The sequence below is a fragment of the Phascolarctos cinereus genome, unplaced genomic scaffold (genome assembly GCF_003287225.1).
Source record: "Phascolarctos cinereus isolate Bilbo 61053 unplaced genomic scaffold, phaCin_HiC Scaffold_1;HRSCAF=81, whole genome shotgun sequence".
In the NCBI taxonomy this organism is placed as follows: Eukaryota; Metazoa; Chordata; class Mammalia; order Diprotodontia; family Phascolarctidae; genus Phascolarctos; species Phascolarctos cinereus.
In genome coordinates, this window is record NW_027555514.1 from 103,303,794 (window position 1) to 103,317,750 (window position 13,957).

The following is a 13,957-nucleotide window of genomic DNA, read 5'->3' on the forward strand; positions in this document are numbered from 1 at the left end:
ATGTTCATCTTGTACTCCTAAAAGGTGAAGTGGATCAAAGGTAAGCCTTTTCAACTAATAATTGTTACCTGTCATACCTGATAGGAGACAGTTGGGTTTGGAAAAGGTTTTTGTGTATGTAGTGAATTACTAGGCTCTTAAAACTGGGCGTTAATAGAAAACTTCACTACCTTTAATCCTTTCAAATAGTTGTGTTTGATCTTGTTTTAGCCATTCAGTTTATTAATGGATATACAATCATATTGTGATCTGTTCTTTTATGTTCAGTTTTTAGTGTCTTTGATTCAGGACAACCTAGGCTGGATGTGGGTTTTCTATTTCTTCATTTTAATGGTAAGTGTATATATTCTTTACTAATTTTTTAAAATTCCATTTTGTCTGAAGACCATATTTTAATTCAATCAAGGAAAGAGAACTGATTTTTTTTCTTAAAGACTCGTTTGTAAAAAAGTGCCATATTTAACAGTCCATAAGATATCTCTTTTTTCAGGGTAAAAATGGGCCTATATTAGCCTGCATTTTATAGTCCATTCAGTGTTGGATCTCTGATGCAAGGAAAATCAACAATAGAAGACAAATTAGCATTATTGATTGTTAAATTACTCAGGATTGTCCCCTGTTGAAAGTCAGTTATCCCTAAATTCTCGTGTTAACAATCTAAGTCTAGATAAAGATAGCTATAAGCCGTTATTTGTCCAAGAGCCTCAGCAGAAAGGCCCCCTGGATAATTCAACCTCTGCTTATGGTCAGCACTGGAAGCTTTATTGAAGCTAATACTAGAGTTGCAATATTAGGATAAAGATGGTGGTGGGCAATGACAGTGGGTGGAAAAATTACACTGTGTTTCTATGCTGTTTATAGAAAACATTTTACTTCCCCAGAGTATCTTTCAGTGTCTAAAAGTTGGCACTCTTTAATACCCTGCTTCTAGCAAGGCCATATGCATGGAACTGGAAATGTCTCCTTGTGTCATCCTGCTAGTGCTCCTGGTGGAAAGAAAACAGGATCAGTGATTTAAAAATCCTTTGTTTAATCATAATTGCACCAATGATCTGCTATATGGGCAAATTATTTTATTTTTCTGCCTCAGTTTTTTTCTTCTCTAGAATGGAGATAGTACCAATTGAGAAATGACTACATCCATCCAGATGGGGTTTTCTGTAATATTCTAAGAGAAATTAGTTTTAAGTGGTTTTTTTTCTGATACTGTTTTCTTTTCACAGACAAGTTGTACAGTTCTGTTCATCTCACCATTAATAGTGAGGGAAATAAGATCTCTTGTGCTAAGAAGATAAGACATACATTGAGTGAATGACCATTGTCCCTGGGAGAGAGGCTGTTGTAGAAAAAACAGAAGGACACAAACTGGACTGTTATTTCATTTTAACTTCTTTGAAGTCACTATATTTGGAGGAAGTTAGTTGGTGGGATAGACTGCTGCTGAACTTGGAATCAAGAAGAACTGAGTTCTATTCCTGCCTCAGACCCGGGCATTGTGACCCCAGGCACCGTCACTTAAACTTCTGTCTGGCTGCCTCCAGGGGTTGTTGGGAGGATTAAATGAGATAACATTATGTAAGGTGCTTTTTAAATCTTAAAGCGCTATGTAAATGGTAGCTATCATTATTATTGTTGGTGGGGGAAGGGGAAATCATCCAAAATGGCTGATTAAGCATTCAGCATTATCAGCCCCTGGAGGAGCAGATCCTGAACAGCCACAAGGCAGAACAACTGTCTACACTACAAGAATGGACTGACTGACCTCTACAGGCACAGGATGCTCCATTTTAATTCTCCTGCTCTTCTGGACCTTGTTCAGGTTCATACCTGTCACCTTGATAGCTGCATCTCTTCTCCATCAAACAACACTAAACCTTGAGTTTTCAAGTTCAGAAAAAGTGAAGATGAGGAACCATGGTTTTTATATCAGTGAGCTTCTTCAGCACTGTGATTTGCCATGGTTCTTGTCCATGGTGGCAGTGAATTAAAGGAATAAGTGATTCTGGAAGCATTCTGTTTTGATCAAGTGCATGAGTTGGACTTGAGAATTGTTTTAAGTATTCCTTGGTTGAAAAATTCCTCTGGCATATCAGTTCTTAGGGGAAAATGATACAACATGCTTAATAACTTAATCACCAGCTCTCTAGCTTTAATTCATTCTTATGGCCACTCTTTCAGTCCACTTGGCTTTATTAAGAATTACTTTAACTCCTGGAAGTACTGATTAACCTTCCTTTTCAAGGACTTATAAGGTAGGTTAATTATCTTGGACATTCCAAAATATAACTAGCAGCTGAAGTATGTAGTGGCCCAAATTTGCTGCCAGGGAACTTTAATAACGTAAATGAGTTATAATCCTCAGCCCTATTATTAGGAGATTGATCTCTGTTCCAGGTGAGCTCCCTAAGCCATTTCAGCAAAGAATCAAAATTGGAAAGGAGGAAGGGACTTAGGTATGGAAAGGAGCCTGTGACAGTTGAGAATCAACATTGGAAAAATGGTAAGGTCTGGGAGGTAATTGTTTTATAGAAAAATGAAAACCATCTCCAAGGACATGCATTCTATGCTAGTCACCAGCATTAAGGGTTGGGGGTGGGGTGAGTGGGTTAAATTATGTAAACTAGCTAGCTAGGGGGGGAAACGTGCAATTTTCGATGTATTTCTGATTATTGAATTGGTTAGGGAGCAGTTTTCAGTCTCCTTATTTTCCGTTATGTGTTGTATTTGTGGTTTTGGAGAAGGAATCACTTTTATCAGCCAGATTTCTAATCAGGTTGTTACTTATTGCTGACAAAAAGGGAAGCCTTTGTGGGCTAACAAGGGCTGGAAGTCATGGGAAGAGAAAAATATACTGACTTTTATGTATTTTTTTTTAATTTTCAGTTCCAAATTCTCTTTCCCTCCAGTCCCTCTCCCACCACTGAGAAGGCAAGCAATACTACACCCCTGTACCCATCATACGGGTGATGACTTTTATATTTTTAAAATTATGTAAATTAGTGAGGGGATTTTAATTTATGTATTTAAGCATTTCATTGTGTGAGCTGTAAGAATTAGAATGTTATTAGTGCCTTAAGATTCTCTGGGATATTGAATGTTGCCCAGTGATGGTTTCTCTACTGTGCTGGGAGGATTCATGGCTTCTCCATTAGTACACAGACAAGTGGCAGCCTCATTTCTGTGCTGTTATTTGAGAGCCTTCCCTCCCCTTTGTCTAATATTGGGCCTATTTTCAGCTAAGTTTAGATAAATTGCATTCTTTGAATTTAATCACAGGTAGTAGACCAACCTCAATCTAATCTTTGCTTCTTTCTAGCATTTAATGTAGAGAGTTTTTTCATGAATAATCTGCAGTATTTCGGGACCTATATTATCCCTTATTTGTTTAATCAAATCTTAACCCTTGTGGAAAAATTAAAGATGTATAATTCTATGTACTTCTGATCCAAATGTATTATTAAGAGGTTTTTGTCATGATACAAAATAACTTATTTGGTCTTACACAATCTGAAATGAGGGATACAGTTTAAAGAATATGTGTGTATACAGATGTATATATGAATTTATAAACATACATGTATACATGTGCGTACCTTTTACTTCCTACTGTTTTATCTCTCTTTAGGAACTGTGTAGCTAAAAGAAAGGCTAACAATAAAATGCCTTCATCCTTTACTATACAGAAGGTTCTCAGATACCTGTTATTGAAACAAAACTCCTAATCTTTTTATTTTTAAAAATCTGAAGCAGCTTGGGGGTTCCTTAAAAGGATCAGGTGGGGGAGCATTCTAATAATGTTAAAAAATGAGGTGACATGAATAAATTTTTTTATGAAATGGAATTGGTATTTGTGTTTCTTCCTTGAGAAAATTAAGATTATCTTCTGTGAGTTCATTAGTTTTTCCCCCCTGCATTCCCCTCTACTTTTATCTTTGCTTCCTCCATAGTCTTAGAGAAGGCAGTGTTCTTTCTTCTGCTTTCTAACCCTGTCTTCCCACACCTTCAGGCCCTGATTTTCCACATTGTTAGGCTTACATTTTTCAGTTTATTCTCACCTTTTTGGGAGGTGATGGTGGGGGAATCTCTTGACTGGTAGATGTAATGGATTCTTTAAGACTAGTGTTTGGCCTTTTTTTTGTGAGATTACTTTCCCAGCTGCTTTTATCTGCTAAGAGGTCTGTTATCTTAGCTAGTTTGCCTAAGATAGTTACCTTAACCAGTGCTTGAAATCACTTGGTTTCTCATTGGCGTTTCCTTTCATTTATATTTTGGCCTTTTAAACACACCTTTTTGATCTTTTTCCTGCTGCCTATTCCAGTAGTGGGGAACCTGTGGCCTTGAGACCACATGTGGCTTTTCTAGGTCCTCGAGTGCAGCCTTCTGAGTGAATCCAAACTTCACAGAACAAGATGTGTCCTCGAGGTTCCCCACCCCTGGCACTCCATGATCAAAAGGACAAGAGATAACTTTGATAACTGATATAATTGGAAGTCTCAAGTTTCTCTTTCAGCTGGGTTGTACTTCAAATTCTGATCAAGATATGCTTACCTTGGGGGACTTTTAATAAGAAAACTTATTCCCTTTTATTTTAGCCTTTTTTTCCTTATTCTTTTTTTTTGGAATACTTGACTAACACTAAATCAGCTTGTGTCTAGAGGCTAGGTAGGTGTCTTTGATTTGGGAATTTTATAGCCTGCTTATGTCTTTTAAGGAAATTAACTTTCTTTTTCCTTCTGAACATTGCATTTTTTTAAAACAGTTTTGAAGAGCGTCTAGAGATCATTATTTAGACACAAATGATGTAGACTAGAGGTTATCCTTCCCTTTTGCTGTACGACTGACCCACCTCCATTACACATTTCCTGGCTCATAGTGTTTAGAATTCTTGTTTAAAATTGTCCATATGTTACAACCTGTTCTTGCTATGCATCTACATCGCCCTTTCGGTTACCTATGATGTTTATTATTCTGAGATTGTTTCATGATTCATAGCCACATTAATATCTTGGGAAGAATATTGGTATATATAGATTTTTGTCTACGTAGAGAGGAATATCTTAGCATCATTGAAAATCCAGCATTATTTTCCAAATGCAGTCTATCCCACTCTTCCTTCTTTTGAATTTTGAACTTAGCTGAAACATTAGTGCTGGTAATAACTTGAAGGCTGCCTGACTGCATGTAGTAAATAGCCTGGATCACAGGCAATCTTTTGTTTTTTCTGTATAGACTAATAGGCTAATTTTTAAAAGTTTTATTGATCTTTGTTTTTACTTCGGTTATTTCCCATTTCCCACTACTCCATATTGAACCTCTCCTTATAACCAAAAAAAAAAAAAGCATCCTTGATGCTAGAGAGAGAGCATGTCTAACTATAACATTCTACCCTAGTTTCCCACCTCCCTTGCCATACCTAGGGACTCATCCTTTCTCCAAGACCTTCATTGATTTTCCTATTACTCAGAGGTTAACTTCATTTTAGTGATCTTTTCATTTACGTTGTACTGATCTGTGTATCTTAGTTCTGCTTGTTTCTCTTTCAGTTTATCCAAATCTTGCCATGTTTCTATGAATTCTTTATAGTCATCATTTCTTAATTGCGCAGAGTATTCCATTCACGTGCCCATAGTTTTTTGTTTGGGGTTTTTTTTTTTGGGGGGGGACGTGGCCATTTATCAATGGGCATTCAATTTTGTTTCCAGTTCTTAAGTATCACAAGATGGCTGCTATAAATATTTTGGTATATGTTGAATTTTTGTCTTACTTGGGGTATATACCTGATAGACAGTCAAAGGGTGTGGTTGATTTGGTCACTTTTCTTGCATTATTCTAAATATCAGAATATTGAACCACTTAGTTCCATTAACTGCATTAGTGTTTGTCTTTTCATGCATGGGACCACCCCCTACTCTAACACTGACTGTTCCTAGTTTTTCGTCTTTCATCAGTGTCCATAGTGTGTTTGTTTTAATTTACATTTTTCCCTTTAGTACTAATGATTTGGGGCATGTTTTCATGTAGTTATAGTTTGCAGTTCTTTGGAAAATGTTGTGCCTATTCTTTGATTACTCATTATAGCCCTTGCTGATCTCTTTTGAGGGGTCTTGGATCTCATTACAAAGGTATTTTAGTATTCTGGTGATTAGGACACTCAACATAATATCTGTAAACTCGAATATTGTTTTGTTTCTACTGCATCTTGTAGGATAACCTTCATGGCATGGCAAGCACCTTTCTGGAATCTTTCCCTGTTTTATAGCTTGCATTCTGTTGTTAGTCAAAACAAAGTTATTTCTGTTGCATCTATCAAGGAATCAAGATTGTGTATGAATTAACACATAGTTAATATACACATAGTATATATTAATATGTACATACCTATACAATGTATGCATACATATGTACTATATACATATATAATATTAATATACACAGTTTATGTTAAAATACTTTGGTCCTAAACAAAACTGAAAATTGAAGTGTACACAAAAAAAAACCTTTTTAATTTCTAATCAACGCGCAGCTCGGAAGGCAGGTCACTGTATTATACCTTATCACTCAGCAGAGGGAGACAAAGTTTCAAAGACCCTGTCATACATTTTTTTTTTTTGGCAGAAGGGTTCAGTACAGTGCCACATTGTTTTTATTATTACCCTGTTCATTTTGGCTTCATAAAAACCTTTTGTCTGTTTGCTCTTACCCTTTCCCTTTTCTTAAGCTCCCATTTTCTTCTGTCTACCCTTAATTACAGCTGATGTCTTCCAGCCTATTTCACTGAGATCTTCTGGGGCCAGCTCCCCTAGCTATCAACCTTTCTTCCTCAAAATTGCTGTTTTTGTATTATCTTTTCCTTTCCCCTAGTGTCCAAGGAGGGGAAGAAGGAAAACCTCTTTACTCTGCTTATTTAGTACTTAATAAATTGATTGATTGGCATTCTATCACCTTAACCTTTAAGCAACATTTCTTCAGTCCCCCAAAAAGCCTGCATTTGCTCCTAGAGTCCCATTACTAACATCTCATTTATCCTGTACTTTTCAAAGACAAATGGCTTTCATATGGGCAGTCTGTACCTACTTACCTCCATTTCCTCATCAACTACTCCCTCTTTGATCCTGGAAGTCTGGCTTAGAATCATAGAAGTGAGTTGGAAGGAACCTTAGAAATCATTAACCCAGCCTTTCACCTAATAATACGAATTTCTTCTGCAGTGATCCCAATAGGTCATTCGGTTATTGTATGAATACTGCCAGTGAGTGAGAAGTTTACTGTGTGGCATTATAGTCTACATAAGTATGTTGCCTGACAGTTCAGTTAGTTTTTCATTATGCTGGACCAAAACTGGCTTATAATTTCTACTTAGTGGTTTTCATTCTGTTTCCTGGGGTCATGCATGGTACCTAATCCTCTTCTGTATTATGACTCTTCAAACCTTTGAAAACAGCATGTTGTCTGTTCTCTTAACTCCACTGTGAACTGCCCTAAAGTCTCCAGTGATGACTTCTTGTCAGGATCCAGTGAACACAGTTCTTCTCTGCTACATTTGACAGCTTTTTGAAATTTTTTTATACCTTTGGCTTCTGTCATAGCAGGGTCTTACCTCTTTGAGGACTGCCTTGTGGTCTCTAGCTAGATTTCTTCCAAGTCTGGAGCCCTCTGTTGCCTTTTTATAGTTCATTAGGGAGCAGATCAACATATCACTGATTTGCAACCTGTAAATGGATCTCTCAGTTATCTATGTTATAAGTAATCTTTTATTATAAGCTTACAAACTTTCTCCACAAATAGAAACATTCAAATAAAATGAATGGGGTAAATCCTCAAATCTTTTAAAGTCCAACCTATGTTTCAGCTTTTTTATTTGTCATTTTTTACAGCACAGCAATTGGTCTTCTACACAATTTATTGTTATTTCCCAATCACTGAACGTTTAGGTTTTTAGGTTTTTTTTTTTTGATATAACAAAAAGCAGTTATAAATATTTTAAATTTTCCGCCTTTAATAATAATCTTAGGATAATGGTGGATTTGTTGGGCATTAAATTGAGTATGCGGAGAATTGTAACTAATTCATTATATGTTGCCAGATTGCATGTTAGAAGGACTACTAATTACAATTTTACTAAAAATGTAATAGGTTGCCAGTTCCCTCATGAGTGCTACCAATATTGAATTTTGTCATTTTTAAAACTTTGCCCATTTTCAGGGTGTAAGATAGTACCTCAAAATTGGTTTTATGTTTCTCTGATTATTTGAGCATTTTTTCAAGTGATCATTAATCATTTGTGCTGCCTTCTTCAGAATACCTCAAGACGTGTCTTTTGACCATTTATCCACTGAGGAATGAATATTACTCTTGTAATTTTGTGTCAGTTCTTTGTAGATTGTAAATTTTGTGTTTTTACTAGCTGTGTTTTTACCACATTCTTTTTTTATCTGTTTCCTTCCTCTTTTGCCTAATTGTTTTAAAATTGTGAAATATCTTTTTATTTTTTGTTGTACAAAATCCTCTTATGATATCTAATTCATTTAATTTGTAACCAATAATTTGATAAAATTTTGAATCCACAATTGATAAAATATCAGGAGAAAAATATTTTCTAGTTGCAATAGTTGTTTAATACTTAAGTCATTTGTCCAATTGGAATTTGTATATGGTATGAGATATGAAGAGACATAGTAGCATAGTGGAAAGAACCCTGGATTTGGAGACAAGAGCTGGGTTTGAATAGAATCTGCTCCTTGGGATCATCAGTGTGATCTTGGCCAGGTCACTAAACTTCTGTGGGGCTGCGGTTCCTCATCTGTAAAATAAAGTCTTGAACTAATTTCTAAAGCCCTTGTCAGCTGTTATTATAATTTTTATCATTTCCTCTTCTATAATCCTGTTATATTTTGAAATCTGCTGTAGGTATGTTGCCCTTCAGTTTTTGTCAAAATTCTCAATGTCTTGCCCTTTGTTTTTCCATATACATTCTGACATTGTTTTCAATTCTAAAAAGTAGCCCATTGGTATTAAATTAAGTCTATAAATTAATTTGAAAATTTTTGACATTTTTACCATATAGGCTCAACCTAACTATTCTCTGATACTGTACCTATTATCCAGTTCTTCAGTTTCTTTTTTTTTTTTTTTTTTGGTGAGGCAATCAAGGTTAAGTGACTTGCCCAGGGTCACACAGCTAGTAAGTGTCTGAGGCAGGATTTGCAGTCATGAAGAGTCTTTCTGATTCCAAGCTCCATCCACTGCACTGCACCACTGAGCTGCTCTTTTCCTTTTTTTAAAGGCAGTTGGGGGTTAAGTGACTTGCCCAGGGTCACACAGCTAGTAAATGTCAAGTGTTTGGTCTGAGGCCAGATTTGAACTCAGCTCCTCCTGACTTCAGGGCTGGTGCTTTATCCACTGCTCCACCTAGCTGCCCCCTGAGCTGCTCTTTTCTTTGCTTCTTTCCCTGCTTCCAGTCTTTCTCCTGTCTCCAACTCATCTTCCACACATTTGCCAGAACACTCTTCATAAAGCATCTGCCTTCCCACCTTTCACAGAAATTTTCATTGGCTCCCAGTGGACAGAGGGCATTTAAAATCAACATAGTCTGGCACTTACCTATCTTTCCCTTTACAATTCTAGGTAAACTTGCCTTCTTGCTGCTCCCTGAACTCAGCACTCCTCTCCTCCTTCCCTGTCTTTGCCTTGGTTGCCTATTTACCCCCACTGTGGTGTCAGTGGTACTGCAAAGGACTCCCCCCATTCACAGTCTTAAAAAGTCATTTTTAAAATTTTTCTGCTCACCTCTGCATGATCAAGTTCTGCTAATTCTTTTAGATGGCTTTTATTTAATTCACTTTCCCTTTCTACTACCCACTTTAGTCCCGGCAGCATCATCTCTTATCGGGATTAAGGTAATAGCTTTTTTTTTTTTTTGCTCTTTGGTGAGGCAATCAGGGTTAAGTGACTTGCCCAGGGTCACACAGCTAGTGAGTGTAATGTGTCTGATACCAGACATGAACTCAGGTCCTCCTGACTCCAAGTGCTCAATCCACTGCGCCACCTAGCTGCCCCTTGTGATAACAGCTTCTTATCAGAGCCTCTTTGCCTCCAGTTTCTCCCCATCCTGTGTGCCTTATACTCTTTAGAATAACCTGAATTTTATGCCAGCCCTTTCTACTCAAAACCATAAAATTTCCACAGCATAGCAACTGACAAGCACTTGTTAAATACCTGCTGCCTGCCAGGCTCTATGTTGGGTATATAAGGTGAGACAGCCCCTGTCCTCAAGAAGCTAACATTCTGATGGAATAACAAGCAGACGTGAATCACCAAATCACACAAGATCCCAGTGCGTACATAGGTTCTAGGTATTCTACAGATCCACAAACCATCAAACAAATAACTTACATGCCTCCACCAATATATCTGCTTTTTCTGTAGTTAGCCAGAGGTCACAATTAGTTCAAGACAAAGGCGTTTAGTGAAGATTTGCAATGAAATAGTAACATATCACACTGCCCCCGTAAGTGTGCAGAGCATGCTCTTCTACAAATACACCCATTGTTATTGGGGAGAGTAAGCATGCACAGGGGTCAAACATGAGGGGGCCCACATGTGGGGAGGGACAACTCAAACCGAGGCTGGATGGTGATCAGGCTGCTTTTCACTATGGCCCCTCCTGGCCAGCAAGAATCCCTTATCCAGATAAGGGATCTTTGCTGGGCTGGCTCCCCACTGGGCCCTCAGTGTGCTAGGGTACAGGGCCTTTAAGGGGGCAGGCTGACTACCCTCATGTCTTAGCCTCCATCCCCAACTAACAAAAAACAGCCAGAGTGGCCACAGGCTAAGATTAGATATTTCTTTTTAGTCCTGTGTCTGGGCTGGAGATCAAAAGCCTTCCATCACAGATAACTTGGGATTAACCACTTTTATAAGCGCCAAACAGCCTCTTCAATTTAGTTGCAACTTTATTTGAGTCTAAACAAAAGGTAACCCAAGGAGGCAAGGTCAGTGTTGTTCTACCTAGCTCCGGTTCCTGTTTTGATACCCAGCAGCCCCAAAGTCTACTGTAGTGCAACTAGTGAAAAACCTCTGTCTTCCTGTACACATACAAAGTCAACATAAAGGAGGCCGACTGGGGCATTCTGGAGTGACCCACTGTCTCTTCCCTGATGTTCTGACTGTGTGTGTGTCTGCCATTTGTGAGAAGCCACAGCCACTTTCTTCTTGAGATTTCTGTTGTCTACGAGTAGCTGTGTCTCAGGATGCTTGCGTGTTTTATGTGACCCTGAGAGTGATCAAGTTGTCACAACATGTGTGGGAGTTAAGTAAGTGGGACATAAATTCTGTCCTGTGTAATTATGTGGGTCTGTAGGCATTTATCTGAGCCTTGCTTGTGCGTTCCAGAATTTAAACTTAGACACTACTTGCGTCTTTGGGGCCAAAATAAATCACCAGGTGATGATTCATTTGGGTAATTCCATAAACCCTTCCTTTTCCTGGAATAGTTCTTCTCAACTCCAGCTGCGTCACACAATGGATAGAGAGTGCTGGCCTAGAGTCAGGAAGACCTGAGTTCAAAATCCAGCCTCAGATACTTACTAGCTGTGTGACCCTGGGCAAGTCACTTAACGTCTGTTTGCCTTAGTTTCCTCATCTGTAAAATGGAGACACCTACATATTATACAATAACAGCATAGGGTTGTTGTGAAGATTTAAAGAGATAATAATTATAAAGTACTTAGCACAGTGCCCAGCACATAGTATATGCTATATAAATATTTTTGTTGTTCAGTCAGTCATTTCAGTCACGTCCAACTCTTCATGACTCCATTTTGGGTTTTCTTGGCAAAGATACTGAAGTGGATATAAATATTAGCTATTATTATTATTGGTCCGTCTGTACAATGAAAGAAAGATGATTTCAATTCCAGCTTCTCATCAGTGATTTTTCAGAGCCACTAAAAGCAGGGAGGACAGTAGGAACTGGAAGGTTTGTGTCTGAGAAGCTCAAGGCACCCTGTACATGTTAGCACTTGTATCCTGGCAGCCAGACTGGGAAAAGAGGACTGGGGAAGGTGCCAAGGGGTCTGCCAGAACACCCGTGCCCTTGGCAGAGCTAGGAATAGAATCCCCAGCTCCCAGTGACTCATCATTCCTTCAGTCGGCTCCAGCAGTGATGTAAGTGACTGAGGACAGAGTGAGTCAGGCCTCTCCACAGCTTGCTCACCACGGCATCTCAGTTCAGCTATAGTGCTGACGCTGCGGCTGCTGGGACGTGGGCAAAGGGGAAGCTGAGGATGCAGGAGGCAGAACTGTTTGCTCTGAGTCAGTCTTGGAACCAGTCCCTTGAGACTTAGTGAAAGGCTCTTTGCTTTTCCCAGAAGCGCACCCTGGGTGGGTCTGGAAAACAAGGGAAATACTGAAATTTGGATGGAAACTAGGGAACAGATTGACCTATCTACCCTAGTTGGGAAGATCAGTCCTAGATTTTAAGTGCTCTGTCTCCCTTAAACCGACCCTTCCTGACACATTTTGTGTGTGCCCATCACCATCCCCTACCCAGTTCTCTCGCCATTTCTGCCTCTCTCTCTTCTCTGTATTCTTAGTGAAATGGAAAAAATGCTGAACTGGGAATCAGGAAAATCCAGGTCTAAATCCTGCTTCCAGCACTTCATAGCTGTGTAACCTTGAACAAGTCACTACATTTCTCCAAGCCTCAGTTTTCTCATCTGCAAAATGAATAAACTAATATCTGTAGTACCTACCCCAGAGGGCTTCTGTGAAGATCAAGTGAGGTACGCCATGCTCAATGCTTTGCAAAACCTAAAGCATTAGGTAAATGTTAGTTGTTATTATTGCTCCACTAGTACCCTTGGATCTCTACTTTCCAGGGGATTTGGGGGTCTCTGGCTTCATTTCCTGTCTCTTGACTGGTGAGCCCCATTATCCTTTCCCTCCAGCCTCACCAACAGTGCCCCAAAGAAGAGCTCCAGTTCCGTCATCCTCAGGCATAAACTTTACTAGTTCTTCCCTGCTGTGCTCCAGTGAGCCCAATTTACAGTGAGCCCAATCCCATAGTGCACAGTTTAAAATGATGCTTCTGGTTAATGAGTCACCTGTGTCTTGGCCCACTTCCATGTCAGCTAGAGTCCATGGTTCTAATGTACTCTCAGTTCTCCAAGGCTCTGACCCTTGTCCAGCTCTCCCCTGCCGTTTCTTTTGCTCCATGCCTTCAGGACAAGGCTCATTTCCTCTTTGCCACATGTGAAGAGTTGATTTCCTTGGATTCTTTGGAGTAAACCTACAAAATTTCCCAACTCTTAGAAACAGTTCCTCTCCTATAGTTTTTCTCTCTTCCCCTTGCCTTTTGGCAATGTCCTTATAAATGCTTGTGTCCCCAAAGTGACTTCTTCTGAGCCAACTTATCTACCAATGGCTTCCTACAGCATTAATCAGAATCATTCCAAGGCAGTTTACAGTAACCAAGGCAGGTTCAATGATTTGCCTAAGGTGGTGGAGCGTGTTCACACCAGAGTAAGTGTTCCAATTCAGAGTTCTAGGGAGGGAGCCCATTTGTTATTCTGCAGCACAACACACCCTGTTCTTTGGATGTGCCAAGATCCAGAATGTCTGATAGTATCATAATCAGTGGAAGGAAACAAGAAGACATGGGAGAGAAAGCCTTTACATTTATACTCAGGTCAAATCTTGTGTTGAGTGTATTTCCGGATCACAGAAAATTTCCAAGGCACAATATACAACATTTCCATGGAATTTACTGTTTAATGGGGTGTGACCTATGGCATTTATGGGTCCCTCCCCCCATTTTTCTTATTCTGAACTTAACAAACCAACTAAAATGAGCACATCCGTACACAGAGAAGAACAGAAAGAGAGGGCTTTCCAATGAAATTATAAATATTATGTACAGCTTGCTTTTAGTTTCAAGTATAAAACGAATCCAACATGT

At 38.9% G+C, this 13,957-nt stretch overlaps 1 protein-coding gene and 1 long non-coding RNA gene across 4 annotated transcripts in view; one reads left to right on the forward strand and one right to left on the reverse strand.

The window, feature by feature from the left end:
• Positions 1-2,011, forward strand: part of SLC37A3 (solute carrier family 37 member 3) — a 48,884-nt gene extending 46,873 nt beyond the window's left edge. For all 3 annotated transcript variants that reach the window (XM_020998033.2, XM_020998035.2, XM_020998034.2), the window contains exons 14-15: positions 268-333; positions 1,224-2,011. In XM_020998033.2, coding sequence (XP_020853692.1) covers positions 268-333; positions 1,224-1,295 — 138 coding nt within the window. In that variant the 3' untranslated portion in view covers positions 1,296-2,011. The remainder of the gene's footprint in view (positions 1-267; positions 334-1,223) is intronic.
• Positions 2,012-8,718: 6,707 nt separating this feature from the next.
• LOC110216236 (uncharacterized) lies at positions 8,719-13,304 on the reverse strand. The gene is made up of 3 exons (XR_002326712.2): positions 13,104-13,304; positions 12,753-12,810; positions 8,719-8,800 (listed from the first exon to the last, which is right to left on the reverse strand). It is a non-coding gene; the product is annotated as an uncharacterized LOC110216236 (long non-coding RNA).
• Between the last annotated feature and the right edge of the window lie 653 nt (positions 13,305-13,957).